Below are 24,551 nucleotides of genomic sequence, written 5' to 3' on the forward strand. Positions count from 1 at the left end.
ATGGAAGTAGTGCGGTTGCCGCTCGGCTATGCAGCCCTGCCTGGGTAAATGAGACATTCTTCAGCAAATTGCTTCGTTTTTTGATTGCTGATTGTACGCGTGTCACCAAGCTGACTCAAGGTTCATCGATGCATGCTCAGTAAATTAGAAAGAACATAACTATGGATCAGCCAAGAGAATGAATTCTGTGCCTACAATGACCCAGGGCCATTTAATTTTCTGCTTAATTTTGTTGCAGTCAGTTTGCATTTTGGGTTATTATGCAGTAGGAAATTAACAATAAATAACAAATTTGGTCCTCCTGTGCTTGTAATGATATTTTTATAAATCTTTGTAATGCTGTTTTTAAAAGGATCAAGGTCTGTGCCAGTCTGATACTTTAGCAAGTGTGTGAGGAAGAAAATACATTATTCTTGCTAGATAACCTTGTTGTTAAATAGCATATGGTTTCTTTATCTTTTTCTCTCTTTCATATCTTATTAGTGTTTTTCTTTAAACTAAAGTCCCTTCCTCTCTTTCTCAGATACCCTGAGGACAATGGAAGCAGATGATGGTCAAGACATGTCCCAAATTTCAGGTGAGACACTTGGGAGAGAACTGTAATTGGAAGCCATGAGGACTGCCCCACCGGGCACCAGAGCTCCAAGTGCCCATGCTGCTCCGGTGCCTAAGTCAAGCTCCAGATGGGCTTTCTAGCCTCGCTGAACAGCCGCCCTCAGCAGTTGTCCCAATTGAAGACCTGAGCAGGAAAATCTTCGAGATTGTGATCAGTTCTGTTAAACCCACAGCAACTGGGGAAGGATAAAAATATGTCACTCATGGGAAAATGGTTGATTATCCGCCCAGACCCCAGAGGTAGCACTTAAAAGAGAGACAAGAGAAGTCATTTGAATAACATAGTGTTGGGGTATCATTCAGAATTTTGGGGGGCATAGAGACACCTCTTCCCTTTGGGATCTGTTTCTTCAAGCCATTGTCGGAAGAGTTCTGCTCATCAATAGAGACCTAGAGCAGCAGTTCTCAACCTGTGGGTCGTGACCCCTTTGAGGGTCAAACGACCCTTTCACAGGGGTCACCTGATTCATAACAGTAGCAAAATGACAGTACGAAACTGATTTTAAGGTTGGAGGGGGTCACCACAACGCGAGGAACTATTAATAAAGGGGAACGGCATTAGGAAGGTTGAGAACCACTGTGCTAGAGGTATGGTTGGCGTCCGTTTCAATGGGCCCTGAGGATTTCAAGATGTTATATTTTAGAGTTTCACAGACTCCTCGCCAACCCCAGAAGACTGGCCTCTATGTAAGAACAATCTGCACATGTCATCTGTGCCTGTTTCAGAGAAAACACACCATGCATGCCACCTCCATGCGTGTATCATAAAGCTCTGAAAAATGATGACAGTGAACGTCTAGTAGTATAGAAATATGCCCAAGGTATGTGTTCCTGTAGAGAACATCGCAGAAGGGTCTCCAAAGTATGACCAGTTATTTGAAAGGGGGAACAAAGTATATGTAGCTTTTTAGAGGCCCTGGTGCTTCTAAATCAACCTTTTGTGTGATGCATTTGAAGAGAATGCGACCGCTTTGGTGAAGAATGTCCAACAGTGACAAGTGATTCTTGAGCGAAGGTAGCATCTCTAGAATGCTTTGTCTCTGGAAAAGCGGACCAACCTTCTGATCTCGTCACTTAGTCCCAAGAGTACAAAAGCCACATTTCCTTCTGATCTTTTGCTTGCCCTAACTTTACTCTAACAATTAAATTAATCCGGGATTGGACCTGCTTAAAGTTGATGGTAACCAGGGGTGAGGAGAAGATTGAAGGAAGACCTTGTTACACATAACATCCTGAAGAAGAAATTTGTTTTTGCTTAAAAAAGAACTTGTAAGGTTTGATCTGAAATTGAGTTTGCACATACTTAGCAAAGGAATTAATTTTTCTAAAACATCAAAAATACTTTGATTTATGGCAAAATTTGGGTATTCTAAACAATACTTAGGATATTTAAGGAGTTGTGTCATTTTAATAAAGGGAAGATTGGAAGCCTACTTTTTCTGCTTTTGTGAATAGGATTGCTTTTTCTCCAACTAAAACCAGTCATCATGTTTTGTTTTTCCATTTCTAAAATTGGGGGAAGTGGGTAGTTATTTTGGGAATAAGAATGATACATCCAGATATATAGTAGCTTCGTATAGTAAATAGGAAATAATATTACTGAATCAGTTTTTCTCACAGAATTACTCAGTGTTGTTATTTTCTGTCCACAAAAGGAAAAATGTATTTTTCTATGTTGAATCATATGAAATTAGCATTTTCATAAGTGAAAAAATCTCCACGTATTGGCAGTTTCCCTACTTCCCTTCCTTTCTTCTTTTTACAATTTTTGGTTGTTTTAGCAGACTTTTAAAATAGTTTTATACGTGTATATTATTTTTCACTGTGGTTTCTATAGAAAGAGTTAACCTGTGGCAGTGGGAATAGGGACATCTGTACCAATATCCCCTCTCACCAATCAGGGGACATATGGCAGGGTTCTCTACCTCATGAACCTCTGTAGTTGTCCTTTGTTATGAATGACTTGAACCAGTTGACCCTAAATATATATTTGATGTTTTCTGAATTGTGTTTGTTGGAACCAGAAAATAAGAAATAATCCTCTAGTCTAGACATACATAACCTCAGTAAGAAAATACGATTTACATAGCATCAATGGAACTACTGTATATAGTTAATCATAGAATATGACATTGAATGCTTTATATTTACCAGATATTAATGTAAAAATTTGTGTCATTATAGTCTTATTACAGTTACATGAAAAAGACACAGCTGTCTACAGCAGAGGTCCTCAAACTATGGCCCACGGGCCACATGTGGCCCACCGAAGACATTTATCCAGCCTGCCAGGTGTTTTTGCCCAGTTTGGTTTTTTACTTCAAAATAAGATATATGCAGTGTGCATAGGAATTTGTTCATACTTTTCTTTTAAAACTATAGTCTGGCCCTCCAATGGGTCTGAGGGACAGTGAACTAGCCCTTGTTTTAAAAGTTTGAGGACTCCTGGTCTAGAGGGACACAGTACAGGGAGTGTAGATTCAGAAAATTTAATGACGTACCAGATATCCCAAAGCGAGAGATGATGACTGGGGTGTGATCCCTTAGTCTCGGGAGCACAGACTGTTCCACTTTTCTACAGAATTGATATTCTATACTCTGAATGTTTATTTACTACAGAAAGTATGTTCAGGCGAGCAAATGCATGATTTAAAAAGCGTGCATGTCAGGGAAGTGTAATCTACTTGAGAAACAATTTACTTGCAGTTGACAAACTGGTTATTTAATATCCTCATCTAAACCCCCCCCCCAAATCTCACAGGTAGTGTGTTACTTGAAATTTAGCCAAAATTGGTCACTTGGCATCAAGTTGATTTTGATCCCATGTGTGCAGGCACACTGTTTCATAGAGGTTTCCAGTGGATGGAATCTTTCAGATCAACAGACATTTCTCCTAAGATAGCTCTGGAAGGGTTCAAACTGCCAACCATTAAGTTACTAGTCAAGTGTTGTGTGAGTCTGGATTGACTAGAGAAACAACTCGAGAGACACTCATATGTGGGTAAGAGAGAACTTTATATCAAAGAGCAATTGTACATTAAGAAAGCATCCCAGCCCAGTCCAGATCAAGTCCATAAGTCTAAGATTACCCCATATGTCAATCCGAGTCCTTAAGTTCCTCACTAAATTCACAGTGATGCTGAATACAGGAAGATCCCAGGCCAGTGGGTGGAAGTCTTGTGGATCCATTAGTGGTGAAAGCATCTCAGCACTGGCATGGGTCTCCATGTGGCTCCTCCAGCTCCAGGGCTCTGCCTGCCTAAGTGTAACTCCATGTGGCTTGTCAGCAGGAAGACAAAGCAGAGAGTGTCTCCCATCTCCAGGGAGGAAGACAGGAGTTCCCAGAATCCTCAGGAGAAGGCCATGCCCACACGGAGGCATCATTGACTATGACCTGATTGACAGGTTAGACTCCACCCCTTTGCAAGGTGACAGGAGATTATATAACTGCCACAATTGCTTAACTGCATCACTGAGTTCCTACATCTGAAGTGTAGACACTAGGAAATGCAAATATGAATTGGGTACATTTATAACTTAGCTAGAATTTTTATAATTTTGTGAAATTTTATTGCATATTCCAAATTACTCCATTTAAATGCATGAGTTCTTACTCTTCAAGGTATAGTATTTATATACATTATTGTACTATTGTACATGCCCTTATAACTATACAACTTTTAAAATATAGGATCTTATAGTTTACAATGAATTTCCATGCAGTTATTTTCTATGTTCACATTCATACATATTCTTGTATTTTATTTGTATAACCACCCAGTGATAGAGACCAAAGTCATGTTTCCTTACCCACATGAAGAAAGTAGTGGCATATCTCCTGGTCCCTTACTGTAATTGACCAAGCCAGTAGTACATCAAATATCAAATAACTCCTAAGTTCCCTGTACTAATATTTGCGACATTTACTCAATTTCATATTTTATCTCATTTTCGCCTTATGAGTCATTGATATTGTGTGTGTGTTTTAATGACCAAATGGTTGTTTTAAAGAATTTTTAAGAGTTCACATGTAAAAGTATTTCTAGGTACCTTGAACGTTTCCATGAAGTGGTAAAATTTCATTGTGAGTCTCCAGCATGGAGAATGTCAGGGTCCTGGGGCACAAAGGCTCATGTGTGTGGTTAATGTCACAGCCACCATGACTCAAACTGCAGGGGCTTTTAGGCAAATCAGATGACTTCTTAAAAACTATCCCCAAGTTAAGGCCCAACTTTGTTGAATTAAAAGGAGTTCTTGGAAGGGAAGTATGTGAATATATATAGCTTTGTTATATTCCAGTTCTGACTTGCTATCACCATACACACTGAGACTAATTTTTATTCCCCCTTCTCCCCATGTGTTCCTTCTGCATAGTGAGCTCCTATTGATCCAGTCTAACCCATGGTATTTTAGCATCATGATCCCTACTGGTTTCATTATTCCTTTTTTTTTTTTTTTGCCACATAGAGAAAATAAAAGTTCTGAAATGTAGGATAAGGAAAAGTGGAGAGCTAGCATTCAATTCTGTGCAAGAGGTCCACCAGGCTGATGAGTTCTAAAGAAGCACATCTACCTGACTTGAGTTGAAAACCAGACACTCTTTCATGCGATGAATTGTGGGCTTTTTACGAACCTTCCTTTGTTCCATGATTGTTATTTAAAACACAATTTGTTATTTAAATTGATCCCACAGCACAATGGAGTGTTACAGAGTTATAATAGGGAAGGAAGATCCTAATAAGAATCCGAAGAAAAGCATCCCATGACAGTGTTTGAAACACAAAGGCACCCTGCAGACTCCCTAGAAGCATGCAGTGACTGTGTAAGCTTGTTAGTCCAGTGGTCTTCACTGTGGATTAGATGGAGGCGTCTTAAGGATTCTTCAAGAAGGCAAGTGGCCTAGATTTCTGAATCTTCCAGCTTCTACACTATGCAGTGATCCCTTTTAAATACAATGTCATCTTATAAACTTTGGTGTGAGATTATCCTCACACACAAAAAGAAGAGTCCTCTGACCTGCTCACCCACCAAGACCCCTCATGTGTGAGACCACTACTCTAGACCAGTCATTTATAAGAAAAACTGCAAAATGTTTCATATATGTTCTGTCTTCACCTGCATAGGTTTTCCCCATTTTAAAAATAATTTGTGAAAATAATACTATAATATCTAGGTGTCATTACTTTTAAAGTCTACTGTTTAAAGCAATGAAAATTGTTGCTGACATCATGCGCATTTACAGAAAGGTTAAATCGGTTTTTCTCTGGCCTTTTGTTTTTCCTTGGGAAATTCTTACAGTCCTGGCCCATCTTAACTATTCATCTTGTATTGGCTACCCAAATATACCCAATAATGCTCTTTCTGAAACTATGCCAATTGTGGTCATTACAGCTAAGCTAGAATATTAAATTGTGATGTATCTTTCCTAAAGAAATCAGTAGTATTCCCCGAAGTACAGCCCCAGTACCTAAGGACGTTCTATTTTAAATTGTTCCAGTAAAGACTGTTTTATATACTGGGGATGATTATACTGATCTCTTATAAATCCTCTAAAATGTTTGTGTGACTCTTCTGGGAGATTCAGTCAAATGAATAAGGACATTTTGCATTATATCTAGGCATGTTTACTAAACCCTTAAATACGTGCCTCGTTATTTGTACACTCTTAAAAGTGTGGGATTCCCATTTTGCTTGGTAATCAATTTGCCATCTTAGCCACAGACATGAGATTCCAGTCTAAAGATCCTTGTTTTGGATCTTAATCTGAACCGGTCTTCCACAAGCAGTTTGGATAGATTATTTTACATCCACTGAGCTCTTTATCAGCACTTTCTCACATGTAGTTTATTGCTCATGACAGTTTAAAGCGAGGTCTGAAAGATGGCGGCTACAGGAAGCAGTTTTCCACTACAGTGGGCATGCATATAATACCATTCATGGCTTTCCAATCTTTGATTCCTCTCGTCAAACTTAAGTCAAAATAGATGTATAAGTACCCCATGGAATCCTATTTGGTAAATTCTAAGTGGGATTTATTCTAAATCCTTTAAACTTTTTTGTGCTCGTTATACTTTAATCTAAAATTTATAAAGAACGTAAAACTTCACAAATGGGCCAATAAATGACATCACGGTAAGTGGAGAAAACGTCACTTGTTGAAGATTTCCTTTTACTTACATTCACAATCAACAGCTATGGAAGCAACAGTCAAGAAGTCAAATGAGCTATTGGGCAAATCTACTTCACAGTATCTATTTAGTGTGGCAAATAGCAAAGATGTCATTTTGAGGACTAAGGTACACCTGGCATCCAAGCCATGGTATTTTCAGTTGCCTGATATACATGCAAAAGTGGAACAATTAATAAAAAAGGCTGAAGAAGAATTGATACATTTGAATTGTGGTATTGGTGAAGAATACGGAACATACTATGAGGCTAGAAAAACAAGCAAATCTGTCTTGGAAGAAGGACAACCAGAATGCTGCTGAAAAGTGGGTCGATTGTGACTCCACCTCATGTACTTCATTTATATGATGAGGGACCAAAACCAAACTCACGGCCATGGAGTCGGTGCCAACTCACAGTGACCCTATAGGACCAGGTTTCATGTGAGTTTTCATGACTAACTCTCTGCAGGAGTAGAAAGCCCTGTATTTCTCCCTTGGAGCCACTGGTGGTTTTGAACTGCCAACCTTGCGGTTAGCAGCCCAGCATGTAATCACCACCCCACCTGGAAGTAGTGTCTGGAGAAAGCCATCCCGCTGGTTAGAGTGTCGGTGTGAGAGACGAGATCCTCCGTGAGATGGAGTGACACCATGGCGACACACGGACTCGGCATAAGAATGACGGTTACGGTGGTGTCGGTCATTCCGTGTTTTCTTATGTCGTGCCTGGACCAGCTAGCAGTCAAAATCACCTCCACCGCACATACAGCCTTTGAAATGCAAACAATAGTAGTATTTGTGTAGAGTTTGCTTTACTATTTCAGAGATAAACGTTGATGCTTGACGCTGGTGAACACTTTGACACGGGGGTAGGTTCCTGCCCATTCTCTCCCCAACGATTCTCCCTCCCAAGTCAAATCGAATTAGGAAGCAGCCAAAACATCCCCCCTGCTGGTATGCCCTCAGAATAATAAAGTCAGGGTATGGGAAAGCAGGCCTGAAAGAGAGAACGGACCTGCCTTCCAGGGGGTGGAAACTGCCAAACAGCTCAGGAGCCCTAAATAGGTTGCTGTCATTCAACCCAGCCATAGACATTTATACCATGGAGATTATCGAGAATACGTGAAAATTTGGCAGAACAGAAATTTGTCATTTTTAAATTGGTTAAAAAACAAACAAACATTCCGAATTAACAGAAGGGTTTAAAGACGTTCTAGTCAACTCATGCAATGGAGTATTACAGTCAGTTCCAATGTAACAAACAGGCATGAGAAGCTGTTTACAAGGCTTGATTAATTTTGAAACAGAAAAATGTGTCTTCACATGTTATCAATGATATATAAGTGTACACATGGAAACAAATATACCATAATTTTAAAATGTTAATCTCTAGGATTGGATTTTTATTTTCCTTTATCATGGCTTCTTCCTCTCTCTTCCCCACTCACTTCTTTCTCTCTCGAGCTCTTTTTGCCATTGATTGTTATTTTATAAACTGAAAATTCACACATTTTTCCTACTTATAAAATAACAGTCATTGTGCACTCCAATAGTGAAGTCTGGATTCAGTTCATTTGCTGCCGCCTCATGCAGCCTCCTTCTCTCTAACCAAACTTGGAGGAAACCCAGGCACCTGGAGCTTCCCTGGCTGCCTGCCCTGCTAGCAAGAGCTGACCATCAGAACTCAGGCTGCTGCTTATCTCCTCAGGAAAGGAAAGCCCTCCTATAAGTGATACTCCTGATGATGGCGACGAGCCCATGCCTGTCCCAGAAGACTTGTCCACCACTTCTGGAGGGCAGCAGAGCTCCAAGAACGAGAGAAGTGTTGGTAAGTCAGCTGATCCCGGTATCCTTTTTGCAAGCTAGTTCATGCACTTCTCCTATGACGGTGAGTGGCTCAGTGTCTAGAATCATTTTATCTGTTGTTTTCCCTCAACCATCACTTGAAGGAAACCAGAAATTAAAATCCGCAAGAAGGAGCCCCCTTTCTGAGAAAGGGGAAAGAGAACTCACTGCGGCGGAGAGACTCACGTCCTCCCAGCGATATAGCTGAGGCACACTTGCTGCTGCAGGAGCGCAAACATCTTTGTCAGTGTCCCCCTCTGACTGTATCTGCAGGGATAGCAAAAGTCAGGGGTTGGGTCGAGTGTTAACTGCATTTTACGTGTTGTGGCATTATACTATTTGTCTCTAGAACTTTAAGATAGTAGAGCTACATCTGACCATTTTATCTGACTCTAAACCATAAGAGTGCGGCTCACACATCATACTTGAATTGTGTGAATAGAAATCTTTTTTAATGTGAAAAAATATCTGGATTATATAATTTACCAACCATTTACATACCTTTATCAAAAAAATTAATGGTCACTGGGCATCAACAATCTTTCCAGTAGTTAACTTGCACATGCTGCAGTTTATGCTTAGAAAATTTAGGGGTCCCCTATTGATTACAAGCAAACAGAGGCCAGGAGACGAACTTCCGTGAATTAGCTTAAGATCAAATGGCACAATCGTAATAAGAATCTCTGTTTCTGAGTAGTTTGTATTCCACCAGACTACATTTCAATGAGCTGAGGAGGTCATCGAACTGTTAACCACACAGTCAGGAGTTCCGCCCCACCAGACAATTCACGGGAGACAGATGAGTCTTTCTGCCCCTGTACAGATTCCCAGCCTCGGAAACCCAGGGAGACAGTTCTACTGTGTTCTACAGGGTCACTCTGAGTTGGAATTGACTCAGTGGCAGTGAGTTTGAATATTAAGTAAAGAGTCAATCGTTCCTTAGAATATATCTTTTGCTTTTGCACTAAATAATATAAGGCAGAGGGTATACGACACAATAATTAGGCAAAGTGGACCATACATGGATCAGCTACATGAGCTCCGCAGTCAGAGAGAGCAATTATGTGTCAAATTCTCAGGGTTATGGGTGTCATTGCTATCACCTTTCTGTAGGACAATCTAGAGCAATAGCTAAATGCATATTTTATGTGTTTATATACATTAGAAACCAAGTTGCCTTTGTGTCTAATAATTTCATTTATAAATATAGAGAAAGACAGACAGACAGATAGATGGATAGATGTAAGTATTAGAATTAATTGTGCTGGCAAATAGGGATAGTGGCTAAAGCCATTCAGTATAGCCAGGGCAAGAACACAAATACGGGAACAATTGTTTCCAACTAGAAAATGAATGCTATTTATAGAAAGGTAAGTGGAAATGTAGGATACATTTTGAATCACGTAGGACATCGACATTAATCCTTTCAGGGTTTCCCAAAATTAGGATTTAGAAGAACATGCTTTCAAAGAAATGCGTATTTATCTATAAGATTGTCTTTAAGATTGAAAGTGATAGTTGTTTTATCCTACTGTGCAGGTTCCTTTCCAGAAAATAAAAATGGTAAGCTGAAGACAGACCCTATGTGAAAAAGTTTGCAAAGGTGTCCTGTGGACACAAACCAAGGAGCTCAGAAACCAGAATCAAAAAATTATATAGTCTGTGAACCATTGCAGGGAACTGTGACCCCAACTCCCAGAGTTACGCAGCTCTAGGCTCCTGACAGAAACTTGGTGACCTCTCACCAAAATCGCTGTACAGCATGAGGCCATCATGGCTGTGTGGGCACCCTTTAGAGAACTGAAAGTGAGGCGAATTCCTGGAGAGGAGCAAACAATACACAGCTCATTTTATGTAACTAAATTAGTAGTTTTTATAAAGGTCTTATAAGATATACTAAAAACATTGCCCCCTATGTACTTTAGATTGAAGATTACTTTGCCATAGAGATCAGTGAAGTATTCCTGAGTGGTTACCAGACTCTGTTCTTTGTTTAGCTCGTGCTCTAAATTCTAACATATACCAAGTGCAGGTGTTATTTTGGGGTTTGGGGTAGGTTTGCTATTTCCTGTGGGTGCCTCCTAATGTCCCCTTTTCATGTGTGACAAGATACTCAGCCTACTTTTCCTTTCAAGATCAAGTTTATAGACTGTGCACTTCAGAATCATGAAAAACGTGAGAATCTGGGTCCAGCCTCTTTGCTTGATTTGGAAGTAGTATACGTAGCCTCGGGAAAAGGCCAGGAAAGCCGTGTACGCATTTCCCAGAGCTCTGAACCCTATTTCTGAGGTTGTATTCCATCCAGCGGACTAGGCCGTCAGAGGGCTTAGGGGCACCCCCGCTAGCCTGTGCAGAAGCCCAGGTGACACCCCTGGCCTAGAGAGGGCAGAAACTTGAGGAGAGGGAATAAGAGAGCCCCAGGGACAGAATGGTAGAAAGAAGCCTCAAAGGAAGCCTCAATTGTCTTCCACAGTAGCCACATTTTAGAAACTGCCATGTGTGAGTATTTAAAAGGCGTGAACTAGCTGTAGTATTTAATAGCATGCTATTAATTAAAGTGCTTTTTAAAAACATAGTATTTCAATAAGGAACTATGCAAATCACCTTAGTAGAAAAAAAGATTGGTAAATTATGGGAAACCTATTTGAAGCCATGTTTCATCTGTACCATGGGAATCAGCCAGAAGTGCAAGAAAGTATAAAAGGACAGACAACAGGAAACCAGAAGAAACCCCTCCCTTGCCCAGAGGTTGTAAGAAACACAGGAGGAAGTGCAGTTGTTGAAATGTTAAGATGTGTAAATAGGGTGGAAGGAACATGGCCTGAAAGCAGACTGGAAGAAAATTTATCTTAGGACAGAACTGGTCGTGGCTCTCTGGGCAAGGCTCTCAGCTGCCCAGAGCCTTAAGTTTCCACATTTTCAAGTGGCAATGGCTATTCAAACACACACGTGCGTGCGCGCGCACACACACACACACCAACACCAACACCACACCACACCACCACCACACCACACCACACCACCCAGCCCCAAGGACAAGGAGCGGTGTTGAGTGCTGAAACATACTTTGCTGGAGACACCTAACAAAGCCATGGAGGGAAAGGGACAGGAAAGATGCATCGTATGTGAAACATCTTAAAGATAAAGAAGGGAAACAGAGACTGCGTGCCTTTGCTTAAAAGAAGGAAAAGAAAGAGTATACAACATTGTAGCGCTAAAAAATAACTTATTAAGTAAAAGAAACATTCATGGAATAAATAAATTTGAAAGAGAGCCCGAAAGAAAAAAAGAGGGAAAATTAGAATAGGAGAAGACCATCGAGGCCGTAGGCTAAGGGTGTTGGCCACTGCCAGATCCAAGCTAGCCACTCGCTACTACTATTGAGATTTCAAGGAGGGATAGTGTGATGGAAAAATACGGAAACATTTGGGGTGTTTGTTTGGAAATACCAAGAATGCTTTAGAAAATTGGTGAAGCCGGTCCCGGGCAGTTACTCTGGTACTGTCGCTCAGCTTTTGACAAATCTTATCTCAAGAAGCACTGCCCAATCGTAACAAGTCGCGTGGTGGAAAATGGCAGACTCAAATACCTGTGACAGGGAGGAAGGTTTAATGGTAGCAGCATATCAAGAAGGAGACATAAAATGGTTTCTCACCTCAGTGCTTCATCCAGTGTTGAAGGAACCCTATAGTTTTCGATAGAAATCATCTCCCATGTTACGCTCACGTTGTGTGTACATACACACCCATATGTACATATGCACTATAGTCTTTACTCTGTGGTTTGTGTGTGTGTGTGTGTGTGTGTGTGTTTAAACAAGCATAGACTACAGGAATGGTCTTGACTGAATCTTATTTCTTTGACACCACCTGTGTCCATATATATGAATATATTTATATATAAACTTCTGGTTTTTCTTGTTCCGAATAAGAAGCAACAAGGATTTAGAATGTAGAAGAATATACTTAACTGAGATGCAAAGGAGAGCTTTGGCAATGAGGGATTTTTATGATCAGAATGGTCTATTTAATGAGAATATAATTTTTTTCCTGAAATGGTTGTTTCAAAAAAAGAAATATCATCTCTGAAGTGGTGATAGATGAAAATGCTTAATGCAGAAGAGGTGCTTGGCGACCACTTAAGGCAAATCATAGTTTTATTCCATAAAATATAGTGCTCAGTTTAGAAAAGTGGGAAATAAATTAAGATTGATTCTGAAAATTATAGACTAAGAGATCTCAAAAGTGTCTAATTTGGGTATTACATCAGGATTGGTCTACAAAACAGACGTTCGTTGGAAAAAATCTTTACTTTTTGAAATTCATTATTCCTTACATTTATTTCTGTACATCATGAATTGTTAAGTCACTCACCGTTCTTCCTTGATTTGTACACATTTCTCTATCCAGAAGGAGGCCTAGCGGTGCTGGGGCTAGGCATTGGATTCAAGCTTAGCAGTTCAAGCCCAACTGCTCCCTGTAAAGACTCGCAGTGTCAGGCACCGTATGAAGGGTCCCTGTGCGTCTGACTTGACTTGATAGCAGTGGGTAGTTAGTGCTCACCACTAATGTCACTGGCATTCTGCTGACAGCAAACAGACCTGGAGGGACGTTCCCAACTTCAGGAAGCCAGAGATGGTGGACGGATGTCAGAAACAAGACAGGCTGTGGGTAGTGATGAGAGGCCACTCTGTGGATGCCGATGGTAGGGCAAGAGGACTGAAACAGAGGAGAGAGGCAGCACTGAAGGTTATAGTTCCAGGCTTAGAGACACAGCCCGAGTTAGAGTTTGATGACCACTCCTGGGAAGCCTTGTGCTGTAAGTCCCTGGGCTATGAACTCTGGTTTACAGTGACATCCTACTTGCCCTTTAATGTTAGGTAAATCCACCCTCACCTTTAAATGATAGCGGAGCCCTGGTGGTGTACTTGTTACACGCTGAGCTGTGATCCATGTAGTTGTCAAAACCACCAGCCACTCCGTGGAAGAAAGACTGGGTGGGCTTTCTACTCCCGTAAACAGTAACTGTCTCAGAAACCCACTAAGGGTCCCTGTGAGTCAACACTGGCTGATGGCAGTGAATGAGCGAGCTTAAGTGATTGCCCTAACCCCTCCTCGCAACAGTTTCTGCATCACAGTCAACTTTATCTGCTGCCTGCGCAGCTGTTCACTTACTGAGCCTTTCCCTGCATTAAAGTAGGTGAAATCAGAATGCCCTGCATCTGCTCTGACTTCCTACAAATCCAAGTCAAAGCCACATGTAGGAATAAATGTCATTAATAACCTGGAGCTGTCTATATATTTAAACAAACAAGCACCTATGGCAAAGCATACAATTACTGGAGTAGAAAGATGACTTACTCGAGCTTGTAGGGAGTGGTTGAGTCAGTGGAAGAACTGATACCGATATGGGGCCCGAGCAGGATTTAGCAAACGGCTTGACCACATGACAGATAATCCAGACGATTTTGTGTAGTAGTAGCTCCTGTGTAAAAGGAAATGTGATGCCTGCCAGGGCGTTGGACATAGGAAGATCATGCGTGATCTGTGTACCTCTCTACAGTCTAGAAAGGATTTCTAGGGGTCCAAACCAAATGGTTTATATGTTACTAATCCAAAGGTTGGCAGTTCAAACCCATTTAGCAGTGCTAGGGAAGAAATGGTCATTTGCTTGGTAAAGATTACAGCCAAGAAAACGTACGCTGCTCTATGGCACATGAGGTCTCCAAGAGCTAGCGTCAACTCAGTGTTACCAGAATGGTTCCGGTCTAGAACGTGCTTCCTTTTCTTTTACTTTAATGAAACACTCCCACGGGGTTTTATTGGGATCCTGTAGTTCAGGGTTAAGCAACATCCTGGGATTTGCTATAGTCACAAGACTGTCTGAGGAGTGGAGGAAAAAGCATTCTCAGCACTGAGTCTGCAGACCTGTTGGGTCCGTCACTTTTATTCTCCTTGAGCAAAAGCTGGGGGAAATCTAATTTATCACTGAAATCCAGGAAAATGTGCATAGAAGTATAAATCTTCAGAATTTAAACAGAAAATATTTGTTAAACCTAGAAGCAGTTCTTTTTGAAGTTCAACAGAAGCAATAGCTTTCATCAGTCCTGCGTTTCTAGAACTGAAACAGGAATGTGCATTTCTCAGAGTCCCTGGTGGTGCAGAAGTTGAGGCACTCAACTGAAAGGGTGGCGGTGCGAGTCTCTCCACGTATGCTGTAGAAGAAAGGGGTGGCGGTCTATTTTCAAAAATTCAGCCACCGAAAGCCCTTTATCTATAATACACCATTCTACTCCGGCACACCTGGGGATTCCTGAGGCCATGTGAGCTGAGTGGCAACTGATGGTGATATTTTTGCCATTGGTTAGCCAAACCTCACATTCTTTTCCATCTTGAGGCATACCAAGACATTACTGAAGAGTACTGAGGTTAGATGCACTGCTTGGACAAGCTGGCAAGGTAGTACTGCTCAGACAGCCTGGGAGAAGAGCAGAGAGGAACTCTTGCTGTGGGGTTGTGTTTAACTGGAGATTGGGCAGCAGCTTTTGGGTAGGATCTCAAGGCTGCTTATCTAATCAGCAGTTAGAGGAAGTCATTTTTATCTGTGAAATGCATCTCCTCTGAACAGATAAACCCCGTTTTTTTGCTAGGGAGAAGCATTATCTAGCAGCATCTGAGCACTGGCTGCGGCTGAGCTCCAGCCTGCTCAATTGTGAAGTACTTTATAACAAGAGCCTCAGCAGAGAACTTTGCTGAGCTCCAAGCCACTGACTTTTGTGTTTGGTTGGGGTTTTTCTTGTTTCTTGGTTTTTCTTTATTTAATTTCCTTAAAGAGGAAAAAAAAGAACCCTGAAAGCATATCATTTGGAATATTGTTCAATTCCCCTTTTCATTCCTGGATTGTTGAGTTATGATGTAGTGGATTTGATGAGAAAAATTTTAAATACTGTATTATTCACTTTGCTGGTTACTTAGTATCCCTCTCTTAGAATGCTTCAGGAAGATGACAGTACCATTACTATGAGCATTCCCAGCCCCAAATGAGCCCAGTGGTAAAGTCTTTCATTTTCTTAGATTTCATGAGACTTATTCTTTTGAATTAAAAACTATATTTGCGTTTCTATTTCATCTACTCTCTTAAATCTTTTAATTTTTGAAAAGGCTGTTATGTAGTAGGTACATTGCCTTCCCATTCCAAAATCCACTTTATTACCTCTGGTTTATAAAGGAGCCTTTTGGCACACTGAACATTCATTGTGCTGTTAACTTCAAGGTCTGCAGTTCATAACCACCCGCCACTCAGAGGGACAAAGATAGGACTCTCTACCCCTCAAAAGTATTACAGTCTCGGAAACTAACACATCCACCGTATCCTCGAGGGTCACTATGAGTAGTGGGCTTGAGTGGGTAGCAGTGGATTTGAGTTTTCTCATAAGTTAGGATAAACTACGTAGAAATCATGATCATCTTTGAAGACATCCTGATGCACAGCTATGTTAAAATCGATCATTGTGTGTGACATCTGAAGCCATCTTCCATTAGGTTTCAGTATGGACAGTAGGAGCAGACAGCAGAAACGTTTTTAAAATGTTCTTCAGGGAAAAGTGAAACTTGTGTATGCTTCTGTACGTGTGTGTGTTGGTATGTGTGGTAGCTGATTTGTGTTTGTGGTTATGAGTTGTGTGTATGTATTGTGTGGGGGGAGCGGTAGTTGTGGAAACACCACAGCTGTTAAAATGTAGGAACACCTATCTGGACCTGGAAGCATACTTTGCGGGTAGTTATGGCCCCTGTGTCTGTTCTTTGCTAGCTCATGGGCTCTGGCCAGTGACTTAACAACCACTGTCTAACTAGTGAGGTGGGGAAAGCTCCTTGCTCAGTCACTGGCAGGACATCTGGGACCTCGATGAGAGTGGGACACAAAGCATATGGTCATCAGTGGGAGCTGCTGTTCACATTATACCCATTATCATTGTGACATACTCAAGCTAAGAGAGTCGGAGACGTCTGACGTCTGGTTTGATAGGTGCCCATGTGTTGAAATCTACCTTTTAGGCAGGTGACTTCAGGTAGAAATACTGATGCACTGAACTGTAGAAAGTGCTTAAAACCCATAAGTGATAAAGCTGTATACAGTACCTATAGGATCTGTGAATCAACTTGGTCAGCAAATGTTACATCCTTCCTAGTTGTTGGTGATGTTGAGATACAGAGAATATTCCAGCCCAATTCTATGAGGGGTGGAGAAGATGGCAGAGGGGAATTCCTTTGCTAAGTGTGTTAGTGGTTCTGCCCAAAGGCAGAGAGGGACAAAGGGCGCGGCAGCATGTTATGGGTAGTAAGATTGAATTTAGGCAGGAGAACATTCAAGTCATTTTGATAGGGGGAGTAGCACTTTGCGATCCAGGCGTTACAAATGTAATACTCTGGTGGCAATTACCAGAAGAGATCAATGAGTCCTTCCGTCCAAAAAATAAATGACTGGGGCCTGACCCAGGAGATTCTAGTAGAATAGGAGGCAGATAGAATTGTTTCTCCACGGGGGCCGTGTGATTTGCACTTACGTAATGTGGTCCATGACAGAAATGGCTGTAATGTACCCCTGGATGATTGGGACAACCGTGACACTCTTGAACATATCATGAAATTTATAGAATGTTGAGGTTAACTTGAGCTTCAGTAGGCTGTGCGACACTGGTCCCTAGGCGGGAAGGGATCTGGAATGCAGAAAATGTAGATGGAGTGGGAACCCTTTCAAACTGTGAATGAGATCAGCTGAGGAGAAACAGTATAGAAAATGCCAGTAACTCCAAGGACCCTGGGGAATAAATTAATTGTCTTGAAAAGAGAGCAAGGAAGAAGACAGAAATGAGTTATTTAATTTTGAATTAGTTAAGAATAGGGCAGATAAGCCTAGAGAAAAAGGATTTTAAAGAAGGCAAGATCAGTCAAAAGTTAGAATTCTACAAATACAGTAAATGGGATGGTGCTGGAAAAGAGAGATCTTTTGACAATCGAGGGTGAGTCCCCCATAGGTGGATCCATAGAATTGCAGATGCAAAGAATTGCAGAAACAACAGCTGAAATGTAGAGGATTGGCATGTGACCTTGTGTGTGCGCAGTTGGGACGGGTGTGGTGGGCCACAGGGTGGCAGCAAGGATGGAAGGCAATTTATGGACCTAGTAGAGGCATTAAAATATGAAGGGTAGGAGAGAAGGAATTGGGTTGAAGGTCTGGTAAGCCTAGGGGAATAATTTCCAGATTGGCCTTTTCTGTCTAAGAGGGAGATGTTTAAATATGGGTGAAAGCCAGTAAGAATGGGTTACCAAAAAAAATAAGTTGAACATATGTGCGAGCCTAAGAGGAGAATATGGGGAGGAGGGAATCAATCCTGGAAGAGCAGACAGGAGGACCTTTGTTCTGTTTCCTGCAGGTGTCTTTGTGGCTTTCCGCGTCCTAACTTCAAATCTCTAGTCAGAATTCCGACATGACCGAAGTCTTCCTTGGCCACATGCTCTTTAATGGTAGCCTTGTCCGTCTCTATCTTGACAGTGCTTTATTTTCTTTACAGAAGCGCTTACTACCGTTTCTGTGTTGAAAAACTTGCCTCTGCTTTGCCCACTGTTGGATCCCCCGGACCTGCTATCCCCTTAGCATGTGGTAGATGGCTCGTAATGATCAAAGAGGAAATAGGATCAGACTATTGCTGTCTCAGTGACACAAGCGGAAACAGAGAGTGCAGGACAGTAGAGAGAACCTTACGTTGAGTAAGGAATTTAAGGGCAAATCCGATATTCATTCTACCAACTAAATTGCTGTTTCTCCTTGTGCACAACTGATATTTTGAGTAGATATAATTTTGATTTATGAGGAGTATCTCACTCATTGCCAGATGCTTAGCAGCCCACACTATTGCCCTTTGAATGCAAGTGACACTACTTCATCCCAGACAAGACACTTCAAATATATTTACGTATTTTCAATATCCCCAGATGACAACCTCCATTGAAGTGATGCCTCTTTAACTTTCATTCTCTCATCGTTCCTTCTATCCCATGCTTAAGAGCTTTGCAAATGTTGAAGGCCAGTATTTGCATGACTCTTTGAGATATTTTTAAATAGTCACTATTATGGCAGAACCTGAAGTATGGATTGAAAAATAATAGGGAAACCTCTAAAAAAAAAGTCACAAATCCTCCACCACGCATCTAGCTTTCGTTATGTGTGCCAAGAAACATGTGGGCTTTGAAAAGTTGTGTGTGTGTTTTTTTAATTCTGACAATTTCAAAATTATACTGTACATAATTAATGTACTTAAGGGGAATAAAGAAGACTCTTAAGTTACAGATGCTATCAGAGTAAATTGATAAATAATATTTTCTGTGGCTAGGTTTCTGGTCCCAGTTTCATGTTGAAAAGAGGAGCTTGTTCTGTGTGTCAAACAACCGACCGACATGTCGTTAACTTTCCTTCTACATGGGGTTTCAGAAAGAAATGGAAAGAAAAAAAAAAGCTTGTGCTGTGGTTGCCAGTTGCCACCTGTCCTCCTCTCTGGTTAGGACATTTTCTGATTTGGAAAGTATAAATATAGCCCTTCTCCCATTAAAAAAAACACACGCACAACCCTGTTTGTATGCAAAAGTAGAGCAGAGGCCTGCTAATTGCCTTGAAAGTTCCTCAGAATTAGTTGAATTAAATAAGGACCTTTTCGGTAGTGTGCAGGCCAGCTCAGGAAGTTGCCTCTGCTAAGTCGTTTGCAGGGAGCAGAGCGTGGTTGGCTCTAGAGTGCTGTACTCCACCTGATAAGCCCAGGTTTCTTCAAGGTTTTAACAAGGACTACATTTCACAGATCACTACCGATCTTTTTCAAAATTATGAGCCCCTTGCCTGTTAGGATTTATGTGGTAATAGAAACATATAGGGAACTCAAAAAGTGTGCTCAATGTAGTGGTGTGCCGAAGACGGCTAGAACCAGCTGATGGACAAATATTCAGAAAACCTGCAAGTGTTAAACTGTTGACTGTTGCTACCTTGAAATCAAGTGTGGTTGGAACTGGACAGTGGTATAAGCTACTTTTATTTTTCAGAGCTGGTTATGTGAACGTTATTGGTTAAATACAATGCTAATGGCTTGACAACTACAAACAAGTTTTAAAGAAGGAATAACGTTGTAGGTGGCAATGTCAGTCTGTGTGTGTGTTTGATGGAGGAGTGAGCCTATAGGGTGATGTATAGGGTAGAGCAGTAAAGGGGGAGTAGAGTTTGCCCAACAACAAAAGAATTGGTTCAAAATGATTCTTTGCTCTATCGTAGCTGAGAAATGCTGGCCTCAACCCATTAATAAAAAGATTGCTCCCTTGGCACATTTTAGTTTTGTTAAGTGAGTGTGATTCGAAGAGGCTTGGATATTTTATTTTGAATATATTATTATTACTGTTATTTTCATTGGAAGAACTGTAAAATGCAAAGCGGCCTTGTTTCTATTGAAGTTTCATTACAGTGGTTTTTCTGTTTCTGTTTGGTTTGTTTGGTTTTTCTAGAAAAAGTATAACCTCAAAATATCCTTCAAAACATGGGATTGAACTTGGTTCTAGAAAAAAAAAAGGTTTTTTACTTAGCTTTTAAAAATGTCTGACGACCACAGGAAGTGTGTAGTGTGTACAAATGCCGGGGTGGCTTCAGTTGCCCCTGTGGATGTGCTGGCTACATTGGGGCGCTTTCTCCTGAAGTTCTTAAAACAACCAGTTGTCAATGAGCTGATTTCTCTCTCCCAGAACACCTCTGAGCAGATTCATACTTCCAAACTTTAAGCTAAAGAGGCAAGTGGTTAACAGTTTGCACACCCATAGATAATGTGCCAACGGTAGGGAGGTTCTCAGAATGCTAGGTCTGGTTGGATGGCTGTGGACCTCTTTTCCTAAAGTGTCTTCCCCACCCATCCTGGGCTCTGAAGCACCTGCCATTTGCAGGAACTAGATTAACTGAAGAGTCGTTGCTGCCCCACTTTCGGCCGAGGGGCTCAGCCACAGAGATCTTCCCCGAGCAGGTCAGGGTGTGTCTTTGCAAGGCAAGCTGCCAGAAGAGGACTTCCGCTTCAGGGGATGTGGCTGCAGGCTGTTGATTTCCACTGAACTGGCTGGGGAATGCATCCAGTGACGAACACTCGGTGTCTTTCTCTAGCAGGCTGGGTGAGGGATAGAAGGCCGCCAGCAAAGGTCCTGCTGCAGTTACAGAACCCTGAGTAAATACAGCCATTCTCCTTTCAGCATGAAGGACCATCACACTTTAGTGAAAGCCTGCTGAATTGAGAATCGGACTTTTTATGATAGCCCTGGAGGTAGCTATATGATTATTTTTATTATTAGTCTTGGAATCAGGCAGGATTTGGACGGCTTTCTCAATATCTCTATGGTCTGCAGTTGAACACCGTGGCAATAAAAGTGAATCTGCCAGTGACCCAAAGCACATCTTTTGACCTCTGTTCCACCATACTGCTAAATAATAGCAACGAATGGTTAGCTGGCTTAGCTACTGTTTAATCTTAGCATTAGAGTTTAAGTAGTATTAAAATCAGGATTGTTGAAATTAGGATTCAACAGAGAATGCTGTGGTTTGAAGTGAAGTGGCTTTAATCCTGTGAAGATAATGGAGATAAATTTTGTCATACTTACTGCATTGACTATCATTTTTAAATTATTATAACTAATATGTAGTCTTAATGCTGATGTCTGTGCTTCACCTTATAGCTGAGGGTGTGAAAGATTCTCTTAAGGGTTTGTGTTTGTAAACTGTCTCTCCAATTTCAATAAGCTTTTTTTTAAAATAACTGATGGAATGTTTTCTGAAATCCTGTCATTATAGACAGCCAGCTCTGTTTATTCTTGCCCCAAACATGTTGTTCTGGGTTATTTCCATCCAAAGCTTAAGCAGAAATTCCAAGTTACAGTCACTATGAGACATGGAAACCCTGGATAGTCTTTGGAGGATATTTTAAAATGAATGTTAATCACTTTTTCTGAGAAATACTAGGGTAAATCAAAAAAGCATTTCTAAAAAGCCATAGACTACTTCACTAAACCAAAGATACCAAAACTTGAAGCTCTTGTTGCTTGACGTGCCCTTCATCTAAGTCTATGCATTTCTGAGGGTGGTTTTTCTAGCCCTCCTCCCAGGAACCTTGGTGGCATAGTGGTTATCTGTTGGGCTGCTAACCACTAGTTCAGGAGTGTGAAACCATCAGTCACTCCGAGGGAGAAATGTGAGGCTTTCTACTCCTAGAAAGAGTTAGAATATCAGCAACCCACTGGAGCAGCTCTACCCTGCCGGCACAGTTGATATGCGTTGGAACCGGCCCGGTGGTGGCTTGTGCTTTGGTTTGGAGCCCTCACCTTGAAGGACTCTGCACTTTCCAGTTGGTACCATATCACCAGTGCTTTTGACATCCTTGATGGACCCATATTGTGTTGCTTTTAAAATATTCTTTGAGTTTGGGGAACGGAGCACAGTTTTGAGGGGCAAGATGAGAGCTGCAGGGAAGGTAGGGGGAGGTTTTTCAGTGAAACCATTCTAGGACAGGTAGCCTTCTAACATGCCTGGTTGTAAAGGAAAACATTCTTTAACAACTTCCCTGGCCGTTTTCTTACCAAAGCAGTTGCGCGTTGTCTTAAATTTTTTTCCCTAAAAAGTTCCCACTATTGTCCTGTGTCTTCTGAGAAAATCTGTCAGGATGACCCCTTTGGAGTCTCCAAAACAGCCACCAGGAGTTTCTGAGCCTTCTCAGCTGGACGGCTCTCAAAGTACTCAATGACCAGCCTGTCTTCAATGACCAGACACAGCAGAAATCCCCCTCAGAAGCCATGGTTTTGACTGGACCTCGCTCTCTGAATGATATTGAGAAGCCCAAGATTTCTCCGCAGTTATAGTTCATTCCATAAAATCATCTTCACTAGCTTCTATCTTGCTGGTAAAAAATATATAGAAAGATCAACTCTTTGAACTAGCTGATCTTTGCTCATCACCCTTGTCACCTATCAGACTGAATATTTGCTAAGGCACGATGGTCCCTTAAAATTGAAAATGCCACATTTTAAAGCAATGAATTCACTCTGTAGGTTACTGTAATGGTAGACACTGTATCTAAGTGACCCTAGAGGACCCAGTAGAACTGCCCCTGTGGATTTCTGAGACTTTTTGAATATTTAGGGGTGAGTCATTCTTCTTCTGTGGCACAGCGTAACGTTGAACTGCTGACCTTGTGTTTACCAGCCAGTGCATGGCCCACTATGCCACCAGTACATCAGTCAAAAATATACCTTTGTCAAAATCCATACATATTGGATGAATCCCAATATAACCTATGAAATTTAGCTAGTAATATACTAATATTGACTCATCCATTTGAATAAATATGCTACCTGAATGGAATATAAATGTTAATCATAGGAGAAACTGGCGGGGAGTGGGGGTGGCAGGGGATCCAGAAAGGAACTCTATATTATTGCCACAATTTCTTTGTAAATCAAAAACAAACCATGTGGGCCCAACTTCAGTGGCTTTTACCCACTGACTGCTGCTGCTGAGTAGCTTATTGTGCCCCTGACAAAGTGTAGGACAGAGCAGAACTGTACCATGGGGTGTCCAAGCTATAAGTCTGTGCAGAAGCAGGCGCCTCCTTTGTCTTCCGTGTAAGGTATGGTGAGTTCACACTGCCAGCCTTTTGGTTAAAAGCCCGAGGCCTATCCCACTGCAAGAGCAGGGATCTTCGTAGCTGTCACAGCAGTATAATTCTTAGGTCTTACTCTACCAGTTTCTGGACTTCCGCCATCATTTCTTCCTTTATTGAGGATAACAGTCTTCCTTACCTTCCTTAAAACATGTGATCTATCTAAAAGCTGCAATTTTGTGTGGGGCAATATTTCTATAAAGTTTTGCAAAGTTTATAGAATGATTTTTACAATGATTTGGGAAGTTGTTGACTTGAATTTTGTTTAAAATGTAATATTAACCCTGACCTCAAAAATCCCCCATGGCAAAAAAGTATCCGTTTTTTAAGGTACCCTAATGAGACTAAGGAGTCCTAGTGGCTTGGTGGGTTAAGCCTTGGGCAGCTAACTGAATGGTTAATGGTTCGAACCCACCAGTTGTTCCCTGAGTGACGAATGCAGCTGCCTGCGCCTATAGAGAGTTATAGCTGTAGAAACCCAACCCTATGGAGCAGTTCTATTCTATCCTGCTGGGAATAGACATGATAGTGGGTTTGAATTCTTTTTTTAAAAAAATTCTTATTCATTCACTTATTTTTAAGCCATTATATTGGGGCCTCCTACAACGCTTATCACAATCCATACTTACATCCATTGTGTCAAGCACATTTGTAAATTTGTTGCCATCAACATTCTTAAAACATTTGCTTTCTACTTGAGCCCTTGGTATCAGCTCCTCATTTTCCCCTCCCTCCCACTTCCCCCTCCCTCAAGAACCCTGATAATTTTTTTAACATTTTATTAGGGACTCATACAACTCTTATCACAATCCATACATATACATACATCAATTATATAAAGCACATCCATACATTCCCTGCTCCAATCATTCTCAAAGCATTTGCTCTCCACTTAAGCCCCTTGCATCAGGTCCTCTTTTTTTTTCCCCTCCCTCCCCATTCCCTCCTCCCTCATGTGCCCTTGGTAATTTATACCTCGTTATTTTGTCATATCTTTCCCTATCCGGAGTCTCCCTTCCCCCCTTCTCTGCTGTCCCTCTCCCAGGGAAGAGGTCACATGTGGATCCTTGTAATCAGTTCCCCCTTTCCAACCCACTCACCCTCCACTCTCCCAGCATCGTCCCTCACACCCTTGGTCCTGAAGGTATCATCCACCCTGGATTCCCTGTACCTCCAGCCCTCATATGTACCAGTGCACAGCATCC

The 24,551-nt window shown here is 41.4% G+C and overlaps 1 protein-coding gene across 14 annotated transcripts in view; it reads left to right on the top strand.

Moving 5' to 3' along the window:
- Positions 1-537: 537 nt before the first annotated feature.
- The window catches only part of IKZF1 (IKAROS family zinc finger 1), a 92,651-nt gene continuing 68,637 nt past the window's right edge, over positions 538-24,551 (top strand). For all 14 annotated transcript variants that reach the window (XM_075557506.1, XM_075557507.1, XM_075557511.1 and 11 more), the window contains exons 1-2: positions 538-577; positions 8,488-8,607. In XM_075557506.1, coding sequence (XP_075413621.1) covers positions 538-577; positions 8,488-8,607 — 160 coding nt within the window. The remainder of the gene's footprint in view (positions 578-8,487; positions 8,608-24,551) is intronic.

The sequence above is a fragment of the Tenrec ecaudatus genome, chromosome 9, assembly GCF_050624435.1.
Source record: "Tenrec ecaudatus isolate mTenEca1 chromosome 9, mTenEca1.hap1, whole genome shotgun sequence".
Classification (NCBI taxonomy): domain Eukaryota; kingdom Metazoa; phylum Chordata; class Mammalia; order Afrosoricida; family Tenrecidae; genus Tenrec; species Tenrec ecaudatus.